Source organism: Lynx rufus, unplaced genomic scaffold, assembly GCF_022079265.1.
Source record: "Lynx rufus isolate CCGP_SWC_20201006 ecotype Redwood Valley unplaced genomic scaffold, mLynRuf1.p SCAF_8, whole genome shotgun sequence".
In the NCBI taxonomy this organism is placed as follows: Eukaryota; Metazoa; Chordata; class Mammalia; order Carnivora; family Felidae; genus Lynx; species Lynx rufus.
Genome location: NW_025814896.1, coordinates 138,633,773 through 138,653,277, shown reverse-complemented (window position 1 = coordinate 138,653,277; position 19,505 = coordinate 138,633,773). Strand labels below are relative to the sequence as shown.

Below are 19,505 nucleotides of genomic sequence, written 5' to 3'. Positions count from 1 at the left end.
GTCACAGGCCGGTCGACCGCATGCCACGCACGTGTGCCCGGGGCTCTCGCGTGTCAGTCTCGTCTGGGCGGATCCGGGTAGGAAATGTGGTTCGCGTTCCGGCTGCGTGGTTTATACGGGCTGCTTGAGCTCCCAGAGGTGCATTCCCTTCATTTGCAAGATGTGAATAACATAAAATCGCAGGGTTGTTGTGGATCAAAGACATAAAATATGTGGACTGTGCATGATGTTATTGCAAACTCACGATCAGCGTTAGCAGTTTTCTTCTGCACCTTTTCATCCTCAGGAAGATTTTAGTTCAGTGAGTGAACCAGTATCTTATCTATTTATGTATGTATTTTTTTTGAGAGAGAGTGAGTGCGTACGTGAGTGGGGGAAGAGCAGAGAGAGAGGGAGACACGGAATCTGAAGCGGGCTCCAGGCTCCGAGCTGTCAGCACAGAGCCCAACTCGGGGCTCGAACTCGTGAACCGTGAGATCATGGCCTGAGCCGAAGTCAGACGCTCAACCGACTGAGCCACCGAGGTGCCCCTAAACTTCTCTAAGTTTTTTTAATGTTTATTCATTTTTGAGAGAGACAGAGAGAGAGAGAGACAGAGCATGAGCAGGGGAGGGGCAGAGAGAGGGGGAGACACAGAATCCGAAGCAGCTCCAGGCTCCGAGCTGGCAGCACAGAGCCCGACGCGGGGCTCGAACCCACAAACCGTGAGATCATGACCTGAGCCGAAGTCGGACGCTTAACCGACTGAGCCACCCAAGTGCCCCATGGGAACTAGTATTCTCAAACAGAAAATGAGTTAGAAAACATTATTCACTCACCCGTTTAATGGACAAATAATTACTGTGCAGCCTGTGTGCGGCAGGCAGGGTTCCAAGCCCTGGGGAAACACCAGTGGACCCAACAGATTATTGTCCTCGTGGAGCACACGTCTAGTTGGGAAAGACAGATGATAATAAACCAGCAGATCGTACCGTGTGTCCGCCTGTCACTCTACCTGAGGGTCAGAGCGGGCCTTCCTGAGAAGGTGATGGTGGAGCACGGGCTTGAAGGGAGGGGAGGGCGTGTGCCACACAGAAGGGGGGGGAAGAGCCTCCCAGCAGAGCCACGGAGGTGGGACATGCCCGTGGCACTGGTTGGGGGGGGGTCGGGGAGGCGTAGGGGGCCCTGGATGGGCTGGTGGGGGAGGGCCCTGTGGACCTCGGAAGGACACCAGCTCCTCCTCTGTTTGGGAAACCACACAGGGTCTTAACTTTTGACTCTACTTAGCAAAAGGTTGGTCTGGTGTCTCGATGAGGACAGACGGCTGCAGAGAGGGAAGGACGGACACAGGGAGGCCCCTGGGGGTGTTTTCATGACGCGGGAGAGAGACGACGATGCCTCCCCCCACTTTGTCTCTCTTCGTGCGTGGGGACAGTGCGTGTAAGACGTATAATTTTACCGTGAACGATTTCATCGTGTACAGAAGCAGGTGATCTTTGGACCCCTCACGTACCCATCACCACTGACACGGTTATCGAGTCCTGGCCAGACTGTTTCATCCGCGTGTTGAAGTACTTCCTCTCCTTCTCGGATAATTTGGAAGGATATTCCATACGTCGTATCATTTCAGGGTTCTGAATCCAACTTCAGACTGGATTCGAGGCGTCAGGGGAAGAGGAGACAAATGAAAGGTGACCCTGAGGCTGTTTGGGCGGCTTGAGGACGACGTGAGTCCAGCGGGGGAGGGGAGCCCGAGTCGGGGGGGACCTCGCACGTGGGGCACGCATCCCGGGGGACAGCTGGGGTTGGCAGGTGGAAATCCAGGAAGGCGATATGTATTTGGGGACAACCAGCATGTGGGTGACGTTAGGGGCCCGGGGACCGTGTGGGGCCACCGGGCTGAGAGGACGCAGCAGAGACAGGGACCCTCCAGCATGAAGAGCTTGGGGGGGAGCTGCCTGTTCTTTGAGTTATTACAAGATCATCACAGACAGTGTTCCAATTCACATTCCTGACAGCAGATGGTGGGTGTCTGTTTGTTACAAAAAAGTGTCCATTTCATGAGGAAAAATGTCATATTATGAGGAATCACGTTCTTGTGATTTCAAGGAGAGCTGACTTCTCATGTGCATTGACCATTTGTGTTTCTTCCATTGTGAATAATTCTTTCTTTAAATGTTTGTTTATTTTTGAGAGAGAGAACCAGCAGGGGAGGGGCCGAGAGAGAAAGGGGGGCACAGAATCTGAAGCAGGATCCAGGCTCTGAGCAGACACCAGCGAGCCTGTCGCGGGGTTTAAACTCACAAACCGTGAGATCGTGACCTGAGCCCAAGTCAGATGCTCAACCGACTGAGCCACCCAAGTGCCCCCTTATTGTGAATAATTCTTTTTTTTTATTATCTTGTTTTATTTTTTATTTTTTAAAATTTACATCCAAGTTAGCATCTAGTGCAACAACGATTTCAGGAGTAGATTCCTTAGTGCCCCTCCCCCATTTAGCCCATCCCCCCTCCCACAACCCCTCCCGCAACCCTCAGTTTGTTCTCCATATTTATGAGTCTCTTCTGTTTTGTCCCCCTCCCTGTTTTTATATTATTTTTGCTTCCCTTCCCTTGTGTTCATCTGTTCTGTGCCTTAAAGTCCTCCTATGAGTGAAGTCATAGGATTTTTGTCTTTCTCTGACTAATTTCACTTAGCATAATACCCTCCAGTTCCATCCACGTAGTTGCAAATGGCAAGATTTCATTCTTTTTGATTGCCGAGTAATACTCCATTGTATCTATAGACCACATCTTCTTTATCCATTCATCCATCGATGGACATTTGGGCTCTGTCCATACTTTGGCTATTGTCGACAGTGCTGCTATAATCATGGGGGTGCGTGTGTCCCTTCAAAACAGCACACCTGTATCCCTTGGATAAATGCCTAGTAGTGCAATTGCTGGGTCGTAGGGTGGTTCTATTTTTAGTTTTTTGAGGAACCTCCGTACCGTTTTCCAGAGTGGCTGCACCAGCTTGCGCTCCCACCAACAATGCAAAAGAGATCCTCTTTCTCCGCATCCTGGCCAACATCTGTTGTGCCTGAGTTGTTAATGTGGGCCATTCTGACACGTGTCAGGTGGTATCTCATTGTGGTTTTGATTTGTGTGAATAATTCTTAATGAGACGTTTTTTGTGTAGTTTTCTCTTTTCACCACGAGGGGTAGGAAAAAAGGTAGGAACGAAGGTCACCCGTTGGCTGAGGAGGGGGGCGACCTCTAGGCCGGCCCCGAGTCCCCCGGCCTCCTCCCATGCCTCCCCCGCTTCTCCAAATCTCGGCTTTCTCAACTTCAAACTAAGGGTGCGGCGGGGCGTGGGGGGCTGGGTTAACGTACGCCAGCCCCACTGGTGATACCACAAACGGTCCCGGATGTTCCTGGATGGAGCCGTCTCCGTGCTGTGGTCTCGGATGGTTCCAGAGCATTGCTCGGCATGGGTGTCTGGGGCATCGGTCTCCCCCATGGGGGAGTCCGTGTGGGCAGGGCATGCATTCTCCTGTGTACCCCATTTCTAGCCAGGGCCTGCCAGCTAGTTGCTCAAGAAGTGATTTTTGAATGATCCAAACACTATTAAAAGCAAATTATTCCTTTCTAAACTAGAAAAAGTTTCCCCTTTAAAAAATAAAAAAGGGGCGCCTGGGTGGCTCAGTCGGTTGAGCGTCTGACTTCGGCTCAGGTCATGATCTCACGGTCCGTGGGTTCGAGCCCCGCGTCGGGCTCTGTGCCGACAGCTCGGAGCCTGGAGCCTGCTTCTGATTCTGTGTCTCCCTCTCTCTCTGCCCTCCCCCGCTTGTCCTCTGTCTCTATCTTCCAAAAATAACTAAACATTAGGAAAAAAAATTTAAAAAATGAAATAAAATTGCAATTTGAGGCAGTGGGATTCGTGTATTTGGTGGAACTTTGTTCTTACGTAGTTCAGAGGGAGTGTGCTCTCATTCACTCCCGGTTCAGTGTTTGCACAAAGTCACAACCTGGAGTTGGGGACCCTGGAGTGCGTGGGCACCCGCCACGTCCACTGGACAATATGTGTGTTGTCGAGTGTCTCAGACCTTGGTTTGGGGGACCCGGGTGAGGGCCTCGCTTGCTCACGCGGGTTCTGCTACCCTCTACGCCCGAGGCTGACCGAGCCTCCCTTCTCGTTGCTAGGAAGCATGGCCGACTCTCCCAGGGAGGGAAGACCGGCCAGGTCTCTGGACTTCACCCGGCTGGTTGACATGGCCTCTGAGTCCGTAGGAGGAGAGGTAAGTGGGGGTGTCACGGCAAGGAGAACACTGCAGGAACCTAGTTAGAATGGCCAGAATTGGGCCGAAGGTCCAGCCCGTTATTGCAAAAGGCTTCCGAAGAATTTTTAAGAAACTGGGGACAATTCTAGCAAAGGCAGTATTGCTTTAAGCTTAGAGCAAAAAGACATCCTGCACCTGTGACCAGTCCTCCGTCCCTCTGTGTTTTCTCACGGTATAGATCAGTGGTCCTCAAATGTCAGTGTGGGGATTACCTGGAACGGTGGTTGACAAGCACAGGGCACTGCGATACCGGTAAAGTGCAGAGGCACTGAGCGCCAGCACCTCGCAGGTGCGTCGTCCGGTACAGACGGGGCTGAGGGGGGCGTCCTGCCCTCCAGAGGCTCCTTCTCCCCCAGGGAGACAGGTGCTGCGGGAGCCGGGGGCCGCGAGTGGGGCGGGAGGTGCTGGGAAAGGCTGTGCGGCCCCTGTCTGCACAGGGGGTCTTCCAGTGGGAGAGGGAGCCGGCGAGGAAAAGGGGCGAGGGGCCGCTTCGGTCAGGACGCCGGGGGAGGCAGCGAGGCGTGCCCCAGCTGGTTGAGTGTTTCTGGAAGTCATCAGGGGCTTGCTGGGGGGCATGGGCCCGGGGAGGTCGGAGAGGCCCCGGGTGCCCCGTGAGGGTTTCTGCCGAGGCGCCAGCGACGGGCCTGGACGCGTTCCCGCATGTCCGCTCCGCTCACCCGGGCTTGGCCCTTGCAGACTCTCAGCGGGCGGGTCGGCCCCGACACAGCCGCGATCCCCTCCACTCTGCCTCCGCGACAGTCATCCGCGGCAAAACAGCGAGGTCTCCCCTGACCTGTAGGTTCTGGGCTGGGGTCCGAGGACGGTAGTGTCATTAGAGGCGAATTATGCTCGGAGGCTGAGACTGGCTTTGCCAGCGATAGTTCGGCAACTAATAGCCTGCACGATCACGATTCCTAGACAACACGCCCAAACCCGCGACACTAACTACACTCGTGGTCCAGGCAGCGGGGAGAGGAGATCAGTGAAGTCCGGGGCTAGGCGAGGTGTCCTTCTCTGCAAGCTGGTTCTCCGTAGAGTCAGTCCTTCCAGCCCAGAGCTGGGGGCCGGCTGCCGGCCCGGGTCCCTCGTGGCTGCTGGAGGCGGCACCGGGGCACGCGGGCAGGGCGGCTGCTCCGATGGCTGGCACCGCGGGGCCGTCACGCGGCTTGCCCCCCCACCCACGAGGAGCGGCCTCGGCAGGGCAGGGGCAGGGGTCCCTTCTGCCGAGACCGTGGCCCGGGTCAACCAGTGCCGCCTGAGGAGGCTCGGCCCCGGCAGCCGCGGTGTGTCGAGATCTCTGGAGAGCTACTCATGTCGGCAAAGTGGAGCCTTGCCCAGAGCGGACCCTCTGCGTAGACCCCACAGAGTCCCAGTAGTGGGAGTTTCAGTGTCCCTTCCGCGAAGCCGCTGTGCCCGTCAATGCTCGAGCTGCTGAGCCCTCGCGACAGGTGCCAGTGACAGCGTCCTGACACGGCTTCCTCCACGTAGACAGATGCCCCCTGATGAACACACCTCACTTCAGCCACAGACGAGTGGCCTTGCAACCGTCACCGGCTAATTCCCGACACCAGTGCCCGGGGTCCCCTCCCGACGGCAGCTGTCACGAGGGTCTGGCTTCGGTCGGTGGGGCCGCGGCCCGTTTTGTCCAGAAAAGTCCATTTACACCTGTTTTCTTGGGGTGATGAGTAGCAACCCCCTCCCTCTCACAAACGTCCTGCTTTGGCTGATGAATTACCAGGCGCCCCCTCCTGCAGGGCGTCCGACGGTGAGACAGCCGAACCACAGGCATGGCCCAGGGTGGTGTTTTTGGGCCATCGCTCTGTGTGCGAGCGAGTCACAAAGCCCAGTGTCCTCCATTCGTGAAAAGGAGAGTTGGTGTAGTTTCTTCCTGAGTGTAAGAAGTCAGCACGTCCCCATCCAGATGGCAAAGGGGTGCAGAGTACAGGCTGGAACGAGCTGAGGCAGGCCACGAAGTCTAGACGTGTCAAAAGCATAGCATTCTCTCCCCCTGGCAATTCCACGTTTCTTTCTACCGTGTCTTTTGCAAAACGAAATAAAATCGTTTTTAACTTATGGCTGTTTTATCTTTACTTCTTTCTTTCTTTGTCTAGATTTTATTTGCAACGGATGATTTTTTTGCTCCTGCGGAAAACCTCATAAAGGTATTGTCAGCGGGCATCCCGCACCGTAAAGGTATCGTAAGTGGGCACCCCGCACCGTGAAGCGTTGGGGTAGACCCATCTGTGCCGACACGGCAATTAGAATCTGCCCGGATGTTTGAGATGGGAGTCCTGGAGTGTGGACCGGTAACTGGCACGTTGGAACAGTAGAAACATGTAGAGATCCGCACCAGCTCGTGCTAGGACACATTGGAGACAGACGGGCATCGGACACAGGGACGTGGGGGGCCGCATGGCTTTATGGGAAAATCGCTGAGATCCTTGCATACCGTCCTCTGTCTCACGCAGAGCTCATAATCTGGGCCAGGAAGAAATCTGGCACACACGTTGAGTTTTGGGGACGTGTCTTACCTGCCTAATTGCAAAAGTGTAGGACGTGCTTATTAACAAAACAAGAGAAAAAACAAACCTGAAAATATAGGGAAGAAAGCAACCTCGGCTGGAATCCTGCTACCTTGCTACGCCGGCCGTGGGGTGTGAGTTCTCGTGAGTGGGCAGCATACTGTCCTCCACCGTGGTTACCGGCCATGTCGTCACCCTGGTGACAGGGCCCCTCTTTCCGGGCAGGACCTGGCCAGGTCTAGAGCATGTTGAAGTATGACATTCCAAGGACATCTTGCATACATTAACTTACTCCTCAGAGAAAATGACAATAGAATGAGGAACAGAGATGTTGATTTACTTGTTCTAGGTCACACAGCTAATAGATGTCAAAGCTCTTTTCGTTTTACCATATGTCTGTCTATAGAAAACTTAAATGCCTACACACTTTGACCTGTTATTCCGCGGGTTTATATTATTTGCAAAAGTAGGCAAAGATGTGTAGAAAATGTTCATCCCAGTGTTGTTTGGAGGGGAAAGAGCCAATCCAACTGTCCATAGATGGGACCCATATACGAACTTCCACATATGGGACACTGTGTAGCCACTAAAGGGAAGAGGCTAGCTGTCTACACACAGAGCAGCTCCGAGGGCCGGGGTCCAAGGGTACAGCTGGGCCTCAGCATCCCGCCTACGCCTCACGCGCTTGGGCCGGATTCCCTGCTAAGCAGTCTTTTCTGGGTTGCCTGGGAGACGTACCCTTTCTGGCTCTTTCTTTCAGGATGCCGTAGGCTGCATTGGGGGGGCCGCGCCGTTTGTGGGGCCACGGAATTCACTGCGATGGGGTTTCAGCTGTCGCTACGGCCAGTTAATTCTATGCATCGAGGGCCGCAGAGAAGCAGGATTTCTTTCTCTGGAGGTGTCGCAAAATGGGGCGGCCTCTCCTGATCTGGAACGGGTTGCCCGAGTGCGAGGGTCGCGGCAGGCACCCCCACGCCGGCCGGGGATTCCCTCCGAGTCCCCGTTGGCGTGGGTCTCCTGTCCCTCGGGGGGACAAAACAGGCCAGGCCCTCGCAGGGACGGCAACCACCACCTTGTCTCCGTCTCTGCTTTAGAGTAAAAGCCCAAGCTTCAGAGAAGACGAATACACGGAGTTTGGGAAGTGGATGGATGGATGGGAGACCAGAAGGAAAAGGATTCCAGGTACTGAGACCGCTCCTTGTGGCAACGCGGCGAAGCTTAAACGCGGGTGTTGGGAAGCCGGGGAGCGTTCTGGCAGCTCCGTCCCGGGTCCCCGGACCTCACGTGACCCTTCCGAACATCAGGCTCGGAGGGTTTAGGAAGGGGTCGTCTGTGCGCCATCAGGTGAAAAGGAGGACGTGCTGCTGGGACAGCGGGCGTGTTGGCGAGGCTGTGGGGGGCGGGGCGCACCTCCCCGAGCGGGGTGGCAACGTCACAGGGTGGCGTGCGTGTGTGCGTTGCGTCTACACGGCTCTCTGAAGAGGGTGCCCTGGTCCCTCCTTGACCGCTGTGTAGACGGGCTCGCCCACGCAGCCCCCGTCCCGTCACCAGTGAGAAGGGCCGGCTTGTATTCGTTGCTCCTCACCAGGCTCAATGAAAATACCCCTGTGAGAGCTGCAGACGCGCCTGTGAGAGCAAACTAAATCGGCATTGTAACCGGGTTCTTATCCAGCTGATAACTGGGTTCTTCGGCTGCGTCAAGTGCTACGAGGTCCTGGGTGTTTCCCAGGTCCATTAGCAGCTGCTGATGAATCTGGGCATTTCCAGGCCGGGTCTACACGTGACCACAAGTAGCCAGGGAGTACTGGGTGACCTGTGGCTTGTAGACTTCTTGCGCTTTAGCAGCCGCGGGGAGGGGGCAGCTGGGCCCCGCAGAGCCTGAGGCGACGGCGAGCAAGCGGTTTGCCGGAGGCCCAGCCGTGCGTCAAGCACCTGCCGAGCGGGGCGGGCTGTTCTCTACCCTGGACGCAGTCACATTTGAGTTTTGCAAGCTGATCTCGTCCCTGATTCTCAGTCGAAGAAGGAGGCTCGCAGGGGCCGGTTTTCACTTTGGAACCGGAATCGGGTCTCCCTGGATCCAAGGCCCGTGCCTGGGGCGGAGGGCTGTCGTGGGGCACGGGGCGTGCGTGGCCGCGCCGAGGGCATCTTTACGTCACAGCCGAGAGTGACCCTGCGTGCCCTTTCCTGGGATGGGAGGGGGTGTCGCCGAGTCTTTTCTTCGTCTCGGTCCTGTTCAATCACGCGCTTTGTCTGCTGAGTTAGGCCTGACGGGGATGCCCTCGCTTCCCTCCCGTAGGTCACGACTGGTGCCTCATCAAGCTGGGGATACAAGGGATTATCCGGGGCTTCGATGTGGACATTTCCTACTTCATGGGAGATTACGCTCCTCGGATATCAATCCAAGCAGCAAACTTGGAAGGAGGTGCCTTGGGAACCGTTCCCCTGGCCTGCTCCCCCTCCCCCAGCACCCCCGCCCCGTGCAATTTCCGCCCAGACAGGTTCAGCAACGTGTCTAAGGCCACGTTAGTGCCACAGGCTTTAGAACTTGGGTTCCCAGTGCAGCGTTCCGTGGTTTCTGAGTTTTAGCTTGGCCACGTGTGGAGTCCATTGTTCCCACGCTCTTGGGGCCTCGCGTGGGCCAGGCGTGGGGCCAGGCGTGGGCCGGCTGTGGGGTGGTGGCTGTCCCTGTGGGCACGAGTGCGGCAGCCACGGAGTTGTCAGGAAGGGGTTCTTTGTGCCTCGTGGGACGAAGCATAAGTACAAGTCAGACCCCTGCTTTTGCTCCTTCGACGGTACCATCTGATGCTGGTCCCAGCGTTACTGTTTTTAGAAGCAGGGACCACGATGTGCGTGTACGTACACGTGTTTAGGGAAGATGAATCACGCCGGTTGGCAGATTTAGGCTGAAAGCACCGTGTCCACGGCCCTGTACGAGGCTCTACGGAAGGGGACAGGCCCTGCTCCCGACACTGGGGGCACCTGAGGACGTAGGTGAGGACAGGACAGGTGCTGCTGCCGAGGCAGGAAATGCCTGATGCCAAAAAGGAGGATTCCTTCCGAGTCCGATTCGGGATCGCCCAAGTGTCGATTCCAAGGATGCCGTGGGGGACGGTCTTCTTCTGGCCTTGACGTTGCAATTTTCCAGAACCTCCATTGATCCGACTCCTGAGAACTCGAGTCGTGTGATAGATTTGCTGCAGCTAGACTCACCCTGGAGATGGTGTTGTATTTTGACGAGCAAAAGTACTACCAAATGTACTGCAGCACCTTCTGGAATTACTCAGTATTTCAAATGTCGAGGAACTTCAGCAAGTCTATCACTTTGATCATCGGATACTTTGACTTAAGGAAGCTTCTCTCTGGGGTGATTTGGCGGAATAAAAACGAGCAGACCGCCCACTAGGAGTATATTGTCTTTGATTCTGAACGTGAACTGTAACCGCGTTGGTCCCTCTGCTTCCAGATAAAGCACCAGAAATGCCACAGAGAGGAGTCAGGACAGGGGCCGCGGCCACCCCGGCGGAGTTTGAGGCTGTTGCTAAGGTGCGTCTGCTAACAGGGTCGGCGGTTTGTCGCGGTGGCCAGGGCACAGGCCTGGGCACGAGGGTGCTTCTTAGGGACACCCCACCCACTCACGCCTCTCCTCATCTACTTGTCCAGCGTCACAAATGGTTTCCACAGCCCGAGTGAGGTCTAGCGATGTGTCCCAGGGGGTCTGCCCGGCCCTGCTACCTGCCAGGTGCTACCCCGATAAGATAAATACAGAAATCGGGAGTACGACTTTACGTACCTTTTATGCCTGCCGAGTCTGGCAAAGGAACCACGTGGACTTGTGCTTTTTTGTACATTCCTGTCTTTTAAAGCCTGTCCAGTCGTTAATTTATATTGTGTTTTACGAAAGTGTTGATCCATAACAGACTGGGAAATAAACAGTGAGAGGAACAACACACAGGCCCTTCAGTCTGAGGAATGCTGGTCACGACGTTCAGGTCAACCCGTTCACCCCAGGTCTCAGGGTCCAAGGGAGCAGCCTGGTGTGCACCGATGTTCACGTCACCAATTCTGGTTTCTTCTAGAATCCTCAGAGGGAGTCCCAGGTCTTGTCCCTTCTTCCCAACCCTCCCTGCCCGTTCCCCTGCTGCCATCGCCCGGTGCCTATTTCGATCTGGATGAAAAGCCCTCAGGGCTGTAGTCTGCTTATTAAACCTGGGACTTGATCTTTATCAGTATTTTTATTGAAGTATTTTACTAGGCAGCCATCATCAGGTTTTGTTCCAAAGTATCTCTATCCTGTAGGCCCCACACGAGCACAGGGGTGAGAGAATTTACTGTCCTTGGGGCCACTGCTAACACTTTCTATTTATTGCTAGCTGGGGTCCAACGACTGGAATTACTTGGTTCCCATGACAGAGCTTAAACCAGGAAAGCCTGCTTCCAGCCACAATTATTTTCGTGTCGACTCCCAGCAGAGGTGGACTCACGTGAGACTCAACATTTTCCCGGGTAAGTGTGATGTGGCCCCATCTGCCGTCTTGTGGCCTCTTGACTTGGTGTGGGCACGTTTCAGGGTGAAGGCACTTATCTCTCTAGCATTTTCGGGTGACAGGTGGCCCCTTTTTGTGCCCTAGGAAGTTCTCGTCGCGGCCCAGCCATCCGTTGGTAGTTATTGAAAAAGCACCAGGTCAATTAGGAGGTGATGGGAGGGAGTTGTGTCAGGTTAAATGTCTCCTAACAAATTCTATTTCGCCAGGCGCACCAGCAGATGAGGCGGTGTGTGCAAAAGTCCCTCATTTTCTCTTACTTAACAACTTTGTTGTGATGTAATTCACCGACTTGCAGTGCACCGTTCAGCGGTTTATGGTTTAGCCGGGTAATGCGGAAAAACACCGTATAGGTGCAACCATCACCACGCTCAATTTGAGAACACTACTCTCACCTCAAAAGGAAATCCTGTATCTTGCTCTCAACCCTCACCTCCCTCGGCCCTCAGCAGCCACCAGTCTGCTTTCTGTCTGGACAGAGTTGACCATGCTGGACATTTCACATAAATGGTCTTTTGTGACTCGCCTCTTTCGCTTACCATGTTTTCAAGGCTCATTATCAGGGGTACTTTATGTCTTTCCGTGGAGGAACAATACTCCATTGTATGGATAAACCGTACTGTTTCTATAGTCATCTACTGATGGACATTTGGGTTGTTTCCACCTGTTGGCTATAAAAACGCTGCTGTAAATATTCCTTTATGGGTTTTTGTGTGGATATATGTTTTCATTTGGGTATACACGTAGGATTGGACTCACTGGGCCATATGATAACTATGTTTTTATTTACGTTTTTTAAATAAAGTTTGAGAGAGCACATGCATGTGTGAGTGGGGGAAGGGCAGAGAGAAAGAGGGAGAGAGAGAATCCCGAGCAGGCTCCACACTGCCAGCACAGAGCCTGACGTGGGCTCCGTCCCACGAACAGCGAGGTCACGACCTGAGCCGAAATCAAGAGCCGGATGCTTAATGAGCCACCCAGACGCCCTGATAGCTACATTTTTAATTGTTGGAGGAACTCTCCCATTGTTTTCCACCATGGTGGCACTATCTTACGTTGTCACCGGCAGCGTGGGTGGGTTCCTGTTTCTCCACATCCTCACCAACACGTACTGTCATCTGCCTGTTTGACTGGAGCCATCTTAGAGGATGTGCAGTGGGGTCTCCTTGTGGTTTTGACTTGCATTTCTCTAGGACTAATGATGACCAGCATATTTCAGTTCTGTACTTGGCCATTTGCGTGTGTTGATGTACAGATCATATACATACACACACACACACACACCTACATGTTTTTTTGGAAAGATACCTTTTCAGATCTTTCGCCCATTCTTAAGTTGGGTTTTTGTCTTTTATTGTTGAATTGCAAGAGCTCTTTGTATTTCCTAGATACAAATCCTTTATCAGATTTACAAATATTTTCCCCGGGGTTCAAGTATAAAGGGGAAGGAACCAGTGTTTTGTCCTGGAGTGGCAACAGGTTGCTTTAGATGAGTCACTCTCAGAGCGTGGAGTGGCATGCCTAATGTCCCTGATAGTTTTGATTAAAAGCGAGGCTGGATATGAACTCTGTAAAGAAGAATCTTATTTTTTAAAGACTTAAAATCAGCTTTACACTCAACAGGCAAGTGTGTTCTGTGCGTCGGAGTGAATCCCGATGCTCTGTGAACCAGAGGAGAGGTTCCCCTAAGTTAGTTTCTGCTGAATGACTCCCTCTGGTGTAATTTTTAGGGTTTTATGCCAACACAGTCTGGTTTTATTTATTGTAAATATCAAGACCGTTCTACTGAATTCTTTTCTGATCACTCACTTTCATCAAGGTTTTCGTGGAACAATATAAGGGCTTGGTTTCAGTAGAATAACGAGGAAAGCTGTTTATACAAAGCTTCCTCCCATCTTCCAGGAAGTACTATTCAAACACATAAAATATTCGCTTTCTCAGAATCCGAGAATGTGAGTTGATGTGGGCGGCTACTGTGTGCTCTGCAGACCTACTCTAGGCTGCTGTGGTTCTCAGAGCGATTTGGTTTTGTGAACATTATCATCCCTCTTCTCAATCAGTGTTTTTACAAAAATAGAAACATAAGGCTCTTGTATGAGTCTGTGTGGTATTTAGCAACGCTAACTTGTGGCCCCAAACATTATATCTCTGGTGGATCTTCCAACAGCTCTTTGACCTTCCTGGAGTTATTAATCCAATAAGAAATGTCAGCACCTGCTGTGTGCCAGGACCAGTACTAGGTAGAGACAATAGAGAAGCAAACGAGATAGATCACTATTCTGGCTTTCAAAGATTTTATATTCTGGTTCTGAGATACTGATATCAGCAGGGGCTTAAACAAATACATGACAAGATCATTTCAGGCTGTGATTTGAGCTCTGGCAAAAATTCGCAGGAGGGGATGATGACGCACCCAACCTGGAGAGTCAGGCGGGGCCAGGCAGAGCTGGAGGGAGATAACTAGACAGTGACAGGAAGAGCATCTCTGACGGCATGACACATAAGGTGACACCTAAGAACAACAAATGGCCTTTTGCAGAGCTGGGAAAGTAGTTCCAGTACAAGGGAATGGTGGGTGCAAATGCCCTGGGGCAGTAGGGTTGGTGTATTTGAGAAACAGAGCAGGCAGGTGTGGAGAGCTTTGTCGTTTATGACCCACAAACAGCCCCCTCTCCAAGTAAGAAATGACCACGGCCTCTTTCCTTCTCAGACGGTGGGATTGCACGTCTTAGAGTGTATGGTTGTGGACAGAAGGACTGGACCGCAACTGATCCCAAGGAACCGTTTGACCTCGCAGCCATCGCTCACGGGGGCACCTGTGTAGGATTCAGCAACGCACACTTTGGGCATCCAAACAATATGATAGGTGAGATGCTGCTGTGGGAGCTGGCCTGCATTTGGGGCGTCTGGGCACCCGCACCAAGCACCCCAATATGGTATGAACCCGCACTAAGCACCCCAATAGGATATGAGTGACTTAGGAGGCGTCATCTTGAAGCACGCGGGTGGATGAGATCAACCATCCACACACAGGATTGGATGCCCTTATGATGTGAAGTAAATCAGTTTTCCTTCCTAATTTTCCTTCCTAATTTTGGCTGAAAGGGAAGAGTAAAACTTACCCTATGGCTGCATGTGAATTTATCAAAACGTTAAGTTGAATGGCAATAATTTATGTAGCAACGTTCAGGCACAAGGGATCTGTGGTTTCGTTACTCCCATGCATTCATTCTCACGTTTAAAATAAAATCCTGTGACACTCCCATTAAATAATGTCATTTCTGGCAGGAGTCGGCAAGGCTAGGTGTATGGCTGATGGCTGGGAGACCGCAAGGAGGCCGGACAGGCCACCGGTGTTAGAGGTAAGAAGTTCAAAACGGCCACGATTCAGAGTCTCCTCTGTCTTGTTTTAAGTTTACATCAAGGAAGCGCTTCCTTCCGGAACCTCGTAGGCAGCATTCCGGAAGTACTTCTCGTCGTTTTCCGGATTGCCTACTGCTTCACGGTAACATCAGGGCAGGACCCAGAAGGCGCACACGCTGGCCGCGCCTGCTACTCCAACGAATGGTTGAAATGCCGCCGGTTCTATAATTAAGGGTCTACAATTTAATGATATAAAACCCGTGGATAAATTCACTGGTTGACCTGGAGGCAAAAAAACCCCACCAGTGTCATGGTTTTCGGTACCTATGTGTCCCTGGGTGAGACTACCTACGTATATGAGTGTGTGACAGACAGGGGGCTCAGCTGTTCAGTTTGCCTAGTAACTAATGTGAGATAAGAAAGTCAAAACAAAAGCAAAACAAAACACCTTGCACTTTGTTAACCCCACCGAAAACTTCCCCGGACAACACCCCTCTGTTGGGTTAGCCTCCGTGTCAGCCAACGCTTCCAATGGGAAGCGGACGACTCCCGTTGCCAGAAACTAAGTTTGGAGGCAGATTACACAGTGGTATAGATTTGACCAAGAACATATCTACTTTGAAAGGTCAAAACGAATTGATTAGAGTACCTAGGGGCCGGGTTGGATACAGACCCTTCTGTGTGTCTCATTCTACACAGATTTACAGTCGACATAGAAAATCACATCAGAAATTTATAAAAACGTAGCAATTACCCAATAAGCTCCTGAGGCATTTAAGGAATAATAGACAAGGGGGGCAATTAACACAGAAAGTAAATTTACATACCGGGGCATAGGAGACGCTCTTCCGTAGTAAGAAATAAAAGAAATGTCATCAGCACATGTCGACATTTTTCACTCGCTGTTTTCAGAATTCGTTTCCTGAATGGCCTCAAGCTGGCTTCTTTTTATTCTTTTTCCTTTTGAATCCCAGAATGACGAGAACGGTAGTCTCCTTGTTCCGGGTTGCGAATGGGCAGTCTTCCGGCTGGCACATCCTGGAGTGATCACTCAAATTGAAATCGATACGACGTATTTTAAAGGTGAATGTAGAACCATCAGGCAGCGCACAGAACCCGCGTGCTGGTAACGCAGACCACGCAGATGACGTGGTCTGTGGGCGTGGGGCTCAGGACGGTGGGCTCGGCACTTGGCTTTTGCACTCTCTCCGGGTGTGCAGTTTTGAGCAACTTCCTTTAGCTCTGCGGGCCCACGTCCCCCTTTGTAAAATGTCAGAGTTGAGCTGGGTCACCCCCCGGAGTCATCCGAGATTCTGTGATGCTCTAAGACTCTTCACTGTAGGGGCCCCGAATCTCATTTGGAAAGAGCCTGTGCAATCGTTCCTGGTTAGTCCCATCCAGAAGAACTGGATGGGGGTGTATTCTCTTGGGGGGGGGGACTAGGGAGATTGGTTGGGGGGGCATTTCCTGCCCAGGGTGGACGTGGACTTGTAAGGCAGGGATCTACACGTTTTCAAAAGTGTGCTATTAGTAAAAACATATTCGGACAAGTGCCGCTGGCATTTGAAACCTACTTTCTTCTGAAATATACACCTGTGTCATTATATGGACACAGTTCAAGAGGGGTTATTAAACCTTTATAATTGTCGGGTGAAATTTCGATTAGTGCTGGACTGGATGTTTCCTGACTGCTTACTTGTCTCAGTAAGCGGTGGCAGTTTATATTCATACCTTGGATGCCTGATGTTTAAATGTCTTGTGAATCATTGTGGCCTCACGCGATTACTAACGACTACACCAAGGCACAGTATGTGTTTAAGGCAAGGTTCTTCTTCAGTGGTAGTGGATTTAAGTTAATTATTTTAAGACACAGTATGGATGATTGTGACCTAATTTTGGAAGACTATTTTATTTATTTATTTAAAAAATTTTTTAAAAAAATCTTTATTTATTTTTGAGAGAGAGAGAGAGAGAGAGAGAGACCCTGTGTGAGCAGGGGAGGGGCAGAGAGAGAGGGAGACACAGAATCTGAAGCGGGCTCCAGGCTCTGAGCCGTCAGCACAGAGCCTGACGCGGGGCTCGAACTCACGAACCGTGAGATCGTGACCTGAGCTGAAGTTGGGACGCTCAGCCGACTGAGCCGCCCAGGTGCCCCTGAAAGACTATTTCAGATCTGATTAGCGGGTCACTGCTTTCACTTTTCCACACAGCCGACGAACAGCTCATCTTGGGTCGGCGGAATGCAGCCCTGCTATTTTCTTGCGGTTCCTGGGTGCTTGTGTTTCTGGCGGTGTCCTCAGTCCGTGGGTCTCTGCATGGATGATGTAAATCGCTTGCTAATTTTGTGAGCGATAGTTTAGTTAGAGCCCGGGAACGGCCAGTACGTGCACGTAACCAGGGAGCCCGGGCTGCGCCGTCCTGAATTTGCTGTCGGCCCTCTCAGTTCTATCCATCACAGCACGAGCACAGTCGCGGCCCGAGGGGCGTGCCGACCCCAGCTGTAATCTCACGTACACGAAACCTAACAGATATGCACGTATGTGTGTAGATACTGAAGAAACAGAAACAGAAATAGCGGCTTTCGTGTCCTCCTCCCACATCTTTCGGGTTTTCATGTGCCCTTAGCAGCGTGCTTGCACCTTGGAGGTCACCGTCTTAAGAGATGCGCCACAGGGGGCACGGGAGCACTGAGTATTTTTTTCCTGTGATCAGAACCCCCTCCTCTGTTGATCTTAAAGTCTTAGGCACCCCTACAGCAGTTCTCCCCGCGAAGAGTGTGGGACCCTTCCCCTGAGGTCTTCTAACCCCACTGGGCACGATTCTGAGGAAACTCCAGAGAGGAGAGAGACTCAGGACCACATGTGTTACCGGGTGAAGGCGTAGCACACCTGGAAGACGGCACGTGGGGTCGAGGCCAAGCCCCGGCTGGTTAACTGGCCTCGGTCTTTCTTTTTGTTTCTCGTGACACGATGCGGTGCCATAAGGAAAGTGTCTCCCAGCCTCCCGATAGTCTGGGGTGAGCCACATAGCAGTGTGCAAGTGATTAACGCTGCAATCAGGGATGCTTATCAGGTACCTTCCACTTCCCAAGTAAAATGCCGTACACGCAAATTCAAAGGTGCCGGCCCACTAATGCGCATCGAGTGGATTTTGATTCCTCTGAAAAATGAACTCCCGCATATTGCGTCAGGCAATCCACCTCCGTCACAGATGGGTACGTTCCTTCTCTCACACGCGTCCTGCCTTTGCTTCTCTTCAGAGAGAACAACGATTTGTCCTTTGCTGGGTCTTTGAGTTGATTAAAAAGTCGGCCAAACTGCCGAGGGCAAGCAGAGTGGAGGGAGTGACCCTGAGTTTGTCCCGACAGGCAATTCGCCCGACAGCTGTAAGCTGGACGGCTGCATCCTGACGACTCAGGAGGAGGAAGACATGATCAAGCAGAAGTGGGAGCTTCCGGGCCATAAGTGGAAACCGCTGCTTCCCGTCACGAAGGTATGGCGCCCGCGGGGACCCGGGAAGGCCGGACCCGCCTTCGGGGCCGCTTTGCTCAGATTTCCTTTCCAAATCTTCTGCTCAGATTAAATAGTAAGACGCACAAGCTTCTAAAAACCGTATCTGTGCATTTATGTAATAGAAAGACAGGCTCTAGTCTTTCATTCGTGTGCATTTCTAACAACCAAGTTTTGTTTTAAACCATCATGTACAAAGGACACATGTATGTGTGGAAAATGTTTCTGCAGTGTATTGACTTTCTAGAAGGGGTGACTAATATATTTAAAGCTAAAGCTATAACAATGTGTCCTCTTGTGAGATGGACGCGGAGATGTTCCAGAAGCGTCCTCTTTGCTCCAGTAGAAGGACAGTCCTTTGTGGGTCAGAGTGGGGGGTGAGGGGTGCTCCCACGTGGTGATGGGTGATGGCCTCTGGGAGGCACCAATATGCCCACTTCTCACTTTCTTTTTCTTATCGGTGTATCCACTTAATTAACCACTGAGAAGCACGAACATCATGGACCCGAGTGTTCATGTTAGCATTACCTGGGCTTTTGACCCCTGCTAGCCTTCCTCTGTGGTAAGCCAGCCTGTTATCAGTGAGTAACTGGCCTGGGTCACGGGCCCTGAGTCCACGCCAGCCGGTCTGGGCCTCACTCCGCGTTATCACGAGGACCGCTCCCTGCCTCTCTTTCAGCTGTCCGCCGACAAAAGTCACTTGTTCGACAGCCTGACCCTGGAGCTCCAGGACGTCATCACGCACGTGAGATTCACCATCACCCCGGACGGGGGCGTGAGCCGCCTGCGCCTCAACGGCTTCCCCAGCTCCCTCTGCCTCCTGCGCCCCCGGGAGAAGCCCATGATGAGGTTCTCCGTGAAGGCAGGCTTCCGGGCCAACCTGTGACTCCGTGCGGCCGTGCGGTGGCCCCGTCGCACTCTTCTCTTGAAGGGTGTTTAACATCTGAAACTTAAGAGGTTTCTGGCAATTGATCTTTTTAAGACCAACGTAATTCCTGGTGATTTAATAAAGCGGTCACGCTCACACCTCGGTACGTGTACCTACCGTCACTGTGGAGCGTTTGGTCGTGTGAAAATTGTCTGTGGTGAAAGATAGGCGGTCTCTTAAAGATCACTTTTTTAAAAAACACTACAAGATATTGATATTTACAGAACTGAATTCTGTACATTCTGCATGTAGATTCGGTAAGTGATACTTGTAGCTTATTGTCTTTAAAAGTTTAAGCCCATCAAAACCACCGGAAAAACATATTTCTGGAACCATTCATCT

At 52.2% G+C, this 19,505-nt stretch overlaps 1 protein-coding gene and 1 non-coding gene across 2 annotated transcripts; both read left to right on the top strand.

The window, feature by feature from the left end:
* Window positions 1–3,651: 3,651 nt before the first annotated feature.
* On the top strand, window positions 3,652–3,736 carry TRNAR-UCG (transfer RNA arginine (anticodon UCG)). The gene has a single exon. It is a non-coding gene; the product is annotated as a tRNA-Arg (tRNA).
* A 432-nt stretch (window positions 3,737–4,168) lies between these two features.
* On the top strand, window positions 4,169–19,184 carry ALLC (allantoicase). The gene is made up of 11 exons (XM_047069817.1): window positions 4,169–4,258; window positions 6,412–6,462; window positions 7,917–8,004; window positions 9,119–9,244; window positions 10,286–10,365; window positions 11,193–11,325; window positions 14,074–14,229; window positions 14,652–14,725; window positions 15,701–15,809; window positions 18,094–18,218; window positions 18,915–19,184. The coding sequence occupies exons 1-11, from the start codon at window positions 4,169–4,171 to the stop codon at window positions 19,119–19,121; spliced, it is 1,239 nt and encodes a 412-aa protein (XP_046925773.1). The 3' UTR covers window positions 19,122–19,184.
* Window positions 19,185–19,505: the final 321 nt, after the last annotated feature.

Excerpts from the sequence above, each read along its gene's own strand:
- ALLC (XM_047069817.1), top strand. The coding sequence starts at position 4,169 with ATGGCCGACTCTCCCAGGGAGGGAAGACCGGCCAGGTCTCTGGACTTC. Across the intron at positions 14,726-15,700 it reads ACAGGCCACCGGTGTTAGAG|AATGACGAGAACGGTAGTCT; the intron begins GTAAGAAGTTCA and ends TTTGAATCCCAG. Across the intron at positions 15,810-18,093 it reads CGATACGACGTATTTTAAAG|GCAATTCGCCCGACAGCTGT; the intron begins GTGAATGTAGAA and ends TTGTCCCGACAG.